Source organism: Pelecanus crispus, chromosome 6 (assembly GCF_030463565.1).
Source record: "Pelecanus crispus isolate bPelCri1 chromosome 6, bPelCri1.pri, whole genome shotgun sequence".
Classification (NCBI taxonomy): domain Eukaryota; kingdom Metazoa; phylum Chordata; class Aves; order Pelecaniformes; family Pelecanidae; genus Pelecanus; species Pelecanus crispus.
This window is the reverse complement of record NC_134648.1, coordinates 40,200,407-40,212,495: the sequence shown is the minus strand read 5'-3', so window position 1 is coordinate 40,212,495 and position 12,089 is coordinate 40,200,407. Positions and strand designations below refer to the sequence as shown.

General features: G+C 38.6%; 1 protein-coding gene across 4 annotated transcripts in view; it reads right to left on the bottom strand.

The window, feature by feature from the left end:
- DPH6 (diphthamine biosynthesis 6) overlaps positions 1–12,089 on the bottom strand; it is a 214,225-nt gene that overhangs the window by 113,656 nt on the left and 88,480 nt on the right. For all 4 annotated transcript variants that reach the window (XM_075712890.1, XM_075712891.1, XM_075712888.1 and 1 more), the window contains exons 11-12: positions 9,840–9,969; positions 6,186–6,360 (exon numbers count right to left, since the gene is read on the bottom strand). In XM_075712890.1, coding sequence (XP_075569005.1) covers positions 6,186–6,360; positions 9,840–9,969 — 305 coding nt within the window. The remainder of the gene's footprint in view (positions 1–6,185; positions 6,361–9,839; positions 9,970–12,089) is intronic.

Here is a 12,089-nt window from a genome sequence, read left to right as displayed (position 1 = left end):
TGTATTTAGTTAGCCTTCATTGCTACAATGGTGAACTTCCAGTTATATTTAGATTGCTGACAATCAGGACCTCTAGTTACTTTTTTGCAGATCTACTACCTAGACAGCCAGTCCCCATCCTACACTGCTGCATGGGACTATTCTGTCCTAGCTGCAGGACTTTCCCTTCATTTCTGTTCAATGTCATGAGGCTCTTGTTACCAGTTGCTTGTCTAGGTATCTCTGAATGGCATCCCTGCCCTCCAATGCATCAACCACTATCCAAATTACTGTCATCCACAATCCTACTAGGCATGTATTCAATTCCATTGTCCAAGTTGTTGATTAAGATGTTAACAGTATCATCCCAAGTATCAATCCCAGAGAAACACTATTTAGACTTTGAACTGCTGACTACCACTTTTTTCCCACCCACTGGAAACTCCAGGTATTCTACCCCCATATGGTATAATGTAATATACTGTTGTTGAATCACAGAAGGAAAAGATGGGAAGGAAGCAAACAAACAATTTATCAGCTATATGTATGTGAAAAAGCAGTATTTTAAAGTGTTAATTATATCTTTAAGAACCATACCATGATTTTTTCAATCCCTGATTCACTAATAGGAATTTTCTGACATCTTTCTATCTTCATCCTTCTTCAAGGATAATCTTCTTACAAGGATAATCCATGCATTCCTAAATGCATGGATTCCTTAAAATACACATTTTGTTTAACAACAGCTAAGCGTGGTTTGGAAAACTGCAACCAGTCAGGTAGTTTAAGTAGCCAGCTAACTGGTGTACATAACAGACAAGGCTATTTCCAACACCACCTTCTCCTTTTGAAGACATCTGCTACAAATTGTGCACTAAGCTGTATCAGACCATTTTCAGTTTCACTGCAAGAGAAGGAACTAAGTCATCTTAGCAAGGAAACATTAGAACCACTGCAAGTATCACTGCCTTAAACCAGATGCAAGACTCTTTATTCCCACAGTACTTACCTGCTAATTTATCACGCCTTGATGATCAGAAAAATGAAAGGAAAAAATAATCTGTTGTAAGGTGAGTAAATAAAAAAGAACCCAACTTTGATCAAATTGTAGGTATCTGGACATTAGAATCCAAGAGTAGGAACACTCTTGGTTTTTATGTTTGGGCTACTGGGTTCAGACAGCGCAGAGGAGAAAACTGAGAAAAAGATGCCTGAGGGATGGCCGAAACTGGAATTTGGCAGCTGTCAGAGGGAAAGAACTGAGGTCACAAGGAAAGGCTAAAAGGTGCAACAGACATAATCAAGTCATAGATGGATACTTGTCGGTATGTGTATAAAATACATCATGTCACCATCAAAAATTATTGTAGAACATGAGAGTACAATAAATTCTACTGTGGCAGTTTATTTGTTCATTTCCAGATAGAAAAACACTAAGAAACTTTGCCAAAGCAAACAAACTGTAAGTGCAAATAGACTTTTAAATTACATTAACATACTAGAAGAACATCTGGTACAAACAGTGTCAACTTTCCATGCATTCTTAGATAAGTATTTGTGGTTAGTGTTTCAGCTGCACTGGGCTTTTTTTTTTTTAATTATTTTTTTCATGAACTATGCTCACAGTTCATAAATGCTCAAAGAATGTTCTCACAAGATAAATAATCATGAATAAGCTCTCAGTATAAATTTCTCACCCCAAACACTGCTTTGCAGTGCATCTTCATGTTTAACTCCCTGATGTACAACTGTGCTGTTAGCTTTTGTGAAGATGGTAAGCAAGCTGTTTCTATACAAGCTACCAATTACTGCTTAGTCTTGACAAATTCTCTAATCCGCTGGTAAAACAGAATTAAAATATAAAAATAAAATAATAATCCGATTAACAGTGCAAAATAAAACCATGAAGTACCTTTAGTAAAAATACTGAGCTACCACCAATGATGAGCACAAATTGGGCTGGTGCCCACTGCAGAACAAAGATCTGGAGGAAGGCAAACCATGTATCAACACATATTCCCAGACTGAACAGCCTAGATAGTCTGTGGTACTACTATTAGAAGGACCTAATCAGAACGCTTGTTATACATTACTGAGATCAGCAGTATAGCCTTTACAGTTACTCTGATGTAGCTTACATTCCAGTTGTTAACATAGACATTAAGATTGGCAGAGGTTTCTGCACCAATAAAACAGGTGGACCAAGAAAAACATATGATCTCAGGTTTTTCCTGATTATAAGAAAGTCAGCCATACTGTATCTTACAACAGTTTATGTCTACTTCTTACAAGTAGAAAAACTGAAGTTTTTTTAAAGAATGTTAATCCCAAACAAGGAAGAACGTTTGATTTTGCTATAAATACTTTGAAAATCCTAATTTCATTCTGCCACTGTTGTTTGGTGTCTATCAGACTGAGGTCAGGACATGCTCACGGTGACGGGTCCTGCACTTCAGTCACAACAACCCCATGCAACCCTAAAGGCTTGGGAAAGAGTGGCTGAAAAGCTGCCTGGCAGAAAAGGACCTGGGGGTATTGGTTGACAGCTGGCTGAACATGAGCCAGCAGTGTGCCCAGGTGGCCAAGAAGGCCAACAGCATCCTGGCTTGTATCAGGAATAGTGTGGCCAGCAGGAGCAGGGAGGTGATTGTCCCCCTGTACTTGGCACTGGTGAGGCTGCACCTGGAACACTGTGTCCAGTTTTGGGCCCCTCAATACAAGAAGGACATTGAGGTGCTGGAGCATGTCCAGAGAAGGGCAACAAAGCTGGTGAAGGGTCTAGAGAGCAAGTCTTATGAGGAGCACCTGAAGGAACTGGGGTTGTTTAGCCTGGAGAAGAGGAGGCTGAGGGGAGACCTTATTGCTCTTTACAACTACCTGAAAGGAGGTTGTAGTGAGGTGGGTGTTGGTCTCCTCTCCCAAGTAGTTAGTGATAGCATGAGAGGAAATGGGCTCAAGCTGCATCAGGGGAGGTTTAGATTGGATATTAGGAAAAATTTCTTCACGGAAAGGGTAGTCAAGCATTGGAACAGGCTGCCCAGAGAGATGGTGGAGTCACCACCCCTGGAAGTGTTCAAAAAACGGGTAGATGTGGCACTTTGGGACATGGTTTAGTGGGCATGGTGGTGTTGGGTTGATGGTTGGAATGATGATCTTAGAGGTCCTTTCCAGCCTTAATGTTTCCTAGTTTTTACTTTCATTAAAAATAATCCAGCCACCAAGCCAGGAAACATGAAATTACTACTCTACCCTTAATTGGTTTAGGGGTGGACTTGGTAGTGTTAGGTTAATGGTTGGACTGGATGATCTTAAAAGTCTTTTCCAACCTAAACGATTCTATGATTCTATTATTCTGATTTCAAATTTTTACTTTTTGCCCTTATAGTACTGTTGGCAGGATCCTGCAAGGTCCCTACAGAATTAAAGTGATGCTCTGCTGAGTGATTTGTTGAGCCCAAAGTATGAATTCCATAGTTTGCATGAACTACCTACACCTTTCCAGGGCCAGCTCATACTCTTACATGCCAGTGCACATCAATCCCAACTTGCAATACCCTGAATATTACAGTCCTTGGCCTATTCTGAACTGAGCAAAAACACTGTGCTAAAATACATGATGATTCCCCAATGTCCACAAAACTTCATACTGGACTGAAAAGACAACAATTTAATTGTCCAGTTGTTATCAAGCAAATTACAAACAAAATCTACAGATACTCAGCATAAGGGTGTGGAGTAATTGCTGGAGGGGATTTAGAGATTAAACTTAGATTCACAATTTTAGGAAAGGCACAGCACTGAAGAAGCCTCCAGGGTGGAGTGCAGCTGGCATGCAAGGAATCCATTTCATGGAATTTCCCTGGGCCTGCAACCTTAGACGTCGGCAACACCAGGGGAACTTGGTGTGTTGGCTCTAAGAGGAACTGCCTGGAGGGTGGAGAGGTGTGGAGACACCACGGCCAGGCCCTGTGTGGCACCCTGGATGGGACTGCCGTGAAGCATTCCGCCCAGCTGGGGCAGCTCCTGTGCCCTTGGATTCCCCAGTACACTCCATCAAGCCCAGAGACTTGGTCTATCTACGGACATGAAAAGACGAAGCGTTTGTCGCCTTATGGCTGCTGCTTTTAGTCCCTGTATAGTCCTGACTGTGCCAGAACATGGCAAACAATTTATTGTAGATGTACTTACCAAAGGAACAGAGTGCAGTATAATGGAACACTGCGAGAACTTGGGCAAACGATGGATGAATGAAGGACAATAGGAAAGGGTATAATATGAGACCCTGGGCCAACAACCTGTCACGGTTTTCAGAAAATGCTGCCCTTTGGTAAACTTTGCTCATTATAATACCATTATAATACCAAAACACACCTCCATCCCAAAGCCTACCTGCCTCTAAGGTGCAACCACTCCTCACTGAGCTTTAAGATCATTAAGCTTCTGTTCCTCAAGCATACAAACTATCAACATTTCATCATCATAAAATTACTATAATTTCAAATAGTTTTTGTTGACTATAAAGATTAAAAATACACCTTTGCTCCTTCCTTATTTATTCTGGAAAATACATTTCTATACCTAAAACATACTGAAGTGCTTTACTTCCACTGGTGACCTTAAGAGCTTAATACCTGCTGATACATAGTCCAAGGAAGTCCTGAAAAGCCACCTAAAGAAGATTTTAAGTTTGGAAAATTCATGTTTCAGAAGATACAAGATGCATATCTTCCATTCATAAATTTTTAAATGCAAATACTTTGTTTATGCACTTACACATTCCCCTATGATGTATTCTTATCAAAAGGTTTTATAGGTTGTATCTTTTATATACTATTTTAGAAAGAAAAAAAATTTAAATATAAAACACTTTTACTGAAATAAAAAAAAAGAATATTCTTCTGATGTTTACTGGATCAAGCTCTGCAAAATAGAAATACATTACCAAGTCAAAGATTCTTAGCAAGATAAAAACAGGTTAACGTTAAATATTGATACTCAGATGAAACATATTGGTGGTAGTAGTAAGGCAAAATCTGGCAAAAGAAAATTAAAACTGTTGGTACCAACTAACTGTTGGTAGTTATCTACCATCATTTCCTCCTGCAAATGAAACAAATTCCACATGAGCTTCTGAAGCAACATATTATTCCTGAAATTTTCCATAAAAGGATACAAAGACAAAATAAAGTACAATTCCATGGACATTACACTAGGTGGGTTGGCAGACTCAAATAAGTTCCAGGAAATTTAAACAGATGCCATGACATGTTCCTTAAATCAGCTTGCACAACACAATAATTTGGACTGGACAACGTATTACACAAGAGGAGTATTGTTAAGAAAGGGATACATACATTTATCCCTGGAAACGTTCAAAAAATGGGTAGATGTGGCACTTCGGGACATGGTTTAGTCTAGTCTACCCTTGATTGGTCTAGTGTGGACTTGGTAGTGTAGGTTAATGGTTGCACTGGATGATCTTAAAGGTCTTTTGCAACCTAAACGATTCTATGATTCTATCTTTTGCAACAGAAAATGTGAGACACTTCATCAATTGAAAGAACGGTACTAGCCGGACAAGAGGTACTGTATTAGGAAAAAGCTTTTTATTCAAATTTTTGGTCCACTTTTCCATGATACTTTACTGCCTCCTTATCATACTTTAAATAGTATGTCATATTCTATTTGGTTTGTTATTAATTTGGAAAAAACAGTTCTTCAACCTTGCCATACTTTTAAATGGTTAAGCAATACCAAGAGCCTCAAAAGGGTTTTCACTAAATAAGCATTTTAGGATTGACTTACCTATAAAAAAGTTTGAACTTGCTCGCTTTAGACAAACAAATTTCAAATATCTTCGGATGTTCCTAAACTGTGTTTATATTCTAGGGAGATTATAAAAGTGTATGTGTGACACAATTATTCGGTCTAATTGTAATATACAACAAAAGTAGGCTGTTCTTGAGATTCTCTGCAAAGAGTAATTTAACCTGTCTTATGATCACAAAATGAAAGACTGATGCAGGTTAACTGTTTGTTTTGTCCATAAGTTTTAAAAACATAAATTCAAAATGCTCATTTTTAATTTTCTCTTTTTTTTACACGTTTTCTTCTGCACATTCAGATGGGAGAGAAAGAGACTTTATAACTGTACTCATTTCAGTAAACCGACATACAGTTCACGTGAAGTATCAAAGATTCCCTACCTTGATGGACTGACTGTAAGGTCCTATGCTAGCAGGTGCCCAGTGGGAAATGCTCTGTACATGCATGACCAGTTTTTCATCACATAACACATCATCCGTTGCAATGTCATAGTTATGTGCAAGGCAGTCAATGCAAAACAGTACTCCATCAGGTAACAGGGTTTCCACACATACTCTGAAAACACAAGACAATTATTTTTTTCTAATAGAAAGTTTGCTTGCACCAACTTTCAGCACTTATTTGCCATGGGGTTTTTGTTTGGATACTATATTTTGAAATTTTGTCAGGAACATAAAACAAAAGCTATGGTATCGCAATAACCTGCTAGCATTTACACTGTTATGTCCTCTCCAAACAATGATCAACTTCAGACTTCCAGCAAGGTAACTTCCATTACCAAGGCGAAACTAGCACCAATAGCCAACGGCTCATTTCCATTTGGTTATTTTTATGATGTGTATTACTTTTTTAAGAATACATGAGCGTTTTAATTAAAAAAAACCTTGACCACACAACTCTGGAAATGCAAGATAAGTTATGCTAAGCAGCCTTCAGACTGAGCGTATCATTGTCATATTCTTACCTCCACACATTTTCCACTGAATTGCCTTCCAGTGGTTGGACTAGAGGTTCAGGTTTCTAAAAAGCAGCAGCTTATTGTCCCTTTATACCCTTCTCACATGTTATCGTGCAATACTGAGCATGTTTTTCTGTTGCATGACAGACACACACTTATGACAGAACTGAAAACCTACTTAAGCATTCATTTAAAAAGTTCACTTTTGTTTACTCCAAGGAAGACTGAGTGCCTGGATGGACAAAGGCACAGACAGTCTATTACACGCGGCCAGTGAAAAAGCAGAGGCGGGTGGGGGGAATCAGCGTTTCAAAGCCTGAAAAATAATTCTATTTGCAGTCCATGCATAAAAAAGTCATTTAGCTCCCAGCAGGAATCCAACAAAAAATTACTTGTTCTCTTCACATATCATATAACATAACCTGACAAAATTCTTCCCATCCTGCTTATTTCTTCCAAGAAAACTGTATTTCTCCCCTCCTCCAACATGCAAATACAGTATTTTTTCCTCATTACCATCATCATAAGCATGGATGAATGGATTTTCTGCTTGGGCTGGTAAATTTTCAAGACAATTTTGCAAATTTAGTGCAGATCCACACCCCTGAGTCAGTGCTTCCAGCATATTGCTTGTGAGAACTCCCACAACCAGGTCTCTGTGTATAATGCAATGATGCAGCCATGCAAACTGCTGTATAATTTTTCTTCTGGACAAAATGCAACATAAATCTGTTTGTTCCATAAAAATAATCATAAAAAGCCATTTTCCTGCAACTTCCTAATCTTCCTACCTGTTATTTCAGTGATGGAAGACTATGTGGCTGGCTATGCAAATGTGGAGGCTTAAAACATGCAGCAGCATGAGAAATGAAGCTAAATCGGGAGAAGTTAAGTGTCATAAAGTGAACTTAAGATACACAAGAGTGGAGATTCCTTTTGTGTAGTTTACAGCTGGGACTAGATCCCTCCTCTGAAGGCACACACAACCAACACTCCATCCCTCTGTGATTTTGTAATCCTGGCCTACAATCAGCATCTTGAAGCAGCCTCTTCCTACTCTCTTTTAGTCTCTTCTAACACCCAGGCAGTGTAGGAGAATGTGAATCTATGATGATATACATTATCTTAAACATGTCTTTTAACGATTTGTCATGCCATACTTAAAATTCACACGCCTATATTACACTTCATATTCTGTAACAGCAGTATAAAATATAGTATTTTACATTAGAAAATTGCTAAACAGTTGATTTTAAAAATATGAACAAGACATGAGGTCTGTCCTCATAGTTGGCCCTGCATTGAGCAGGGGATTGGACTAGATGACCTCCAGAGGTCCCTTCCAACCTGTATTAACCTATGATCCAAGTTGCATTTTTCAAGCTATAGCAGTTCTGCATACTGAGCATATTATCTCAGATGCTTAAGAATATGAATTACTGTAATAAGAAATAAGCCCTTTTGACAAAGGCAATAAAGAATTTATAATTTTAAAATTCGTTTTAACACACAACTTTTCAAAAAACAGAACAAAAATTTCATGGGCTAGGTGTTTGTTATCCAACTTCCAACGGAAAAATACCCAACACACCCAAATAACGCAGGAATCACATACTGCATACATAGACCATCAAGCTTTTTCATTATATCAGAGGTGGACTTGGATGCAACGTTGAAGATTCTGTACAACAGATATTAAAAAGCTATGATTTGGGGATCTATGAATGAAAGTGTCAGTATCAGTGTACTAAGAAGTCTGAAATTTCTTTTCATACTTGCATTCTTATTGAATACATAAGTGCAGGTAAGCTACCCACTAACAATCATTATCTGACAGAAACACAAGACATTAAGAACAACCACATGGAGCAAGCCAAAGATCCATCTAGTCCAGTATTCATCTTCAACCACAGCCAAGTGCATATAAGCAGAGGAAGAAAAGGAACAGAGTAAGTATATATTGGTACTGTCTTGAAATAACTCCCAGTATCTCATGCTGTGCATCTCGGGCACCTCCTCAGCTAACAATTTTGCTTTTGTATTTAACACAATAAATGGAACAAGGTGAATAAGGTTTGTCACAAGGACCTAGAAGGTTCCAAACCTCATCACTTTTAGGAAGACTTAATCACTGATAGTAAGGCTTCAGTAAGGCTTTTGACAATGTCTCCCATAACAACCTCACAGAGAAGCTGTTGATGTAAGGGCTGGATGAATAGACAGTGAGGTGGATTGAAAACTGGCTGAACAGCCAGGTCCAGAGGGTGGAGATCAGTGGCACAAAGTCTCGCAGGTGGCCAGTAACTAATGGTGTACCCCAGGAGTCTATACTGGGTGCAGTCCTATTCAACATCTTCACTAATAATCAGGATGATGGGGCAGAGTGTACCCTTGGCAAGTTTGCAGACGATACAAAACTGGGAGGAATGGCTGATACACCACAAATTTGTGTTGCCATCCAGATGGACCTTGACAGGCTGGAGAAACAGGCACACAGGAACTTCATGAAGTTCAGCAAGGAGAAGGTGAAAGTCCTGCACCTGGGGAGGAACAAACCCATGGTCCAGTATATTCTGGGGGTCAATTGGCTCAAAAGCAGCTTTGCAGAGAAGGACCTGGAGGTTCCTGATGGACACCAAGTTGAACATGAGCCAGCAATGTGCCCTTGTGACAAAGAGGGCTGATGATATCCTGGCTGCATTCAGAGGAGCATTGCCAGCAGTTCAAGGGAGGCAAACAAACAAGAAAAGCAAATAAAATCCCACCAATACAAAAGAGTTGTCACTTCAATCAAGTCACAGAGAAGAACTGAGACTTACAAAAAATGTATTATTCTTCTGTAAGTCCATATAGGGGGGACATTTATAAACCTTATGGTATATATTAAGGCAAGAATTTCCAACCCTAGCATTTTTGAGTTGAGCAGGCCTGATATGATTATTCCAAAAGGCAGCAAAAGTCTACTCCTAAGTCTGTGAGGCACAAACATGTGGACAAAAGCTTCATAAATATGGTAACAATAATTCAGTATATTACAGTGTATCATAAATATAGTATAGCAGTAGTCTATACGTACCTTACTGGTGGACACAAATCAAATTCTGTCACATAAACTGAATTTATAACATTGAAATCTTTCATGCTCTTCATATACAGATGAACCAAAATAATATCCTTCAGTTTCAATCCCTCTGAAGTCATATTAGCTGCAGGATAAAAATAATATAGCTGTTAAAGACAGAATATTTTAAATGTGCATAGAAAGACAGCATAAGCATCCTGGTTTTATTCAGCAAAACCAAATGGTAATAACCTAACAGTTGTCTAAACATGACTGAGGGCTTTGCAACATACCACCTTTCCCCACATAATACCTATTTTTTTTCATGAAATTCTTTCTCATGTTAGTTTTCCAAATATACAGAAACATAATACAAATAAATTTTATCCACCCTGAGCAGCGGTGAATTCTTGCCCCAAGAAAACATATCATGCATTAATGCATGTAGATATGTTACAGTCCAAATTCCTTGTATCCATAAGTTTTATTATCTCGTATTTTTTTATTTTCAGTCTATGACAGCTAGTAATCTATAAAGGACTTTGAATCACAGAACTACAGAACTGGAAGGGACAATAACAGGTCCTTTAGTGCATCACCCTCTTCAAAGAAAAGATCAAATATTTATATGCTATTCCAGAGGGATGCTTGTCTAAGCTGTTTTTAAAAACCCTCACTGCAATAATAATCTCCGCATAAACAAAGAGTTATAAATGGCAAGACAGACAACAGGAAACAGAAATGGCCACAGGAGAAATGAAGGAAAGATGAGAGCAGAGGAAAGTTCAAGCAGACAGCTGAAGAAAAGATACTGGGAAGTCTAGATCATCTGAATGTGTATGCATAGAAGATTCGAGTCATAGCACTTAAGGAGAATGTATTACTCTTACATAGTCAATACCATAACAAGATATGCGAATCAGCTCTGCAGTGTGGACCTTTTGTAACTCATGAGCAACAGAAACTAAATGAAGACAAAATCTTCTCTGAATATAGAACATATACAACAGAGTCCCATGTGATCTAACTTAAATGAGCTACATAAAGCTCTTCTCAGTGTAACTTTGAGGATCTTGTCCTTCAGTGTTACAGTGTATACCTGTATATAGTTACATATTTGTTTTCCAGTGGAGAAGTACAAGAGTATGAAGACAATCTCTGTTGGCTGTTGCCTGAGTGAGAAACAAATACTTTTTGTGCTTTTAAAGACAGTTCAGGAGTTGGCACACTTCCATAAAGGTTAGTTTGGTCACACCAATACTGAATTTTGCTCTAAATGTCTCAGCTTTACTTAGTCATACTGCCATTAGTGTTGGCAATCTGAAGAGGGGAATTCTCAGTGACAAAAAAGGAAGTGTGCACTAAGTGATACAAGAGATTATACAGCAATTGACATGGAACTCTTATGAAGTCAAGATACCTATCCAGAAAGATCAGCTGAGAAATTAGCACACAATGATAATTCTGTCCAGAAAAATAAATGTATTTGAATGTTGCCTGATAGCAATGACTAGGTCAATGCTATGTCACCAGTCAAGGAGGAAACAAGGACGTTTTTCAAATTTCCAGCCAGCATTTTAGTCAAGAAGAAAGAGTTTTGGCCCGCAGTTAAAAGTTCTGCAGTATTATATTGAGTACCTGGGGGGGGCAACCAAACTGAACACACCCCACCCACCCCCCCAGTCTATATTTAAAATGCATAAGCCAACAAACTAAGTTTAATTTGCGGACACGTAACAGTATTAGAGCAAGCTGAAGGCAAAGAGATTTGGATAAATTCCTAACTTCTAGCGTTATTTAAAAAAAATCTTTAAGTAAAAGTACACTCCCCTTTTCCCCTGCATGAATTAGAAGAATGATGGGAAATAATTTCTCCCTAGCTTGTAAGCAGAATAAAACTGACCTCCCAAAGCACTCTATCTAGTAGAAAGGCATAAATGATGAACCGGTTACCAACCCACCACTTGGGTTCTTGACAACAGGTTCTGTTTCCCAAGGAGAGGTCACATACAGCACATCTCCAGGATGTACAGGGAAACCCTACAGCCCTTCTGTTGAATTTCAAGCCATTCACTGTTCCCAGTAATTTATAAAATATGATCAGGTAAGACTCATCCTTACTTAGGCAGAACTGCCTAAAAAGAACTGACCCAAAAGATAACACTGGCTGAAGTACAGCTTAATGTTTTTAAATGGGTTATTCATGTTCCTTAGGCCAAGAGCCACAAAAGACAGTATCTAAATCTATATAGTTCTCTTCAAGCC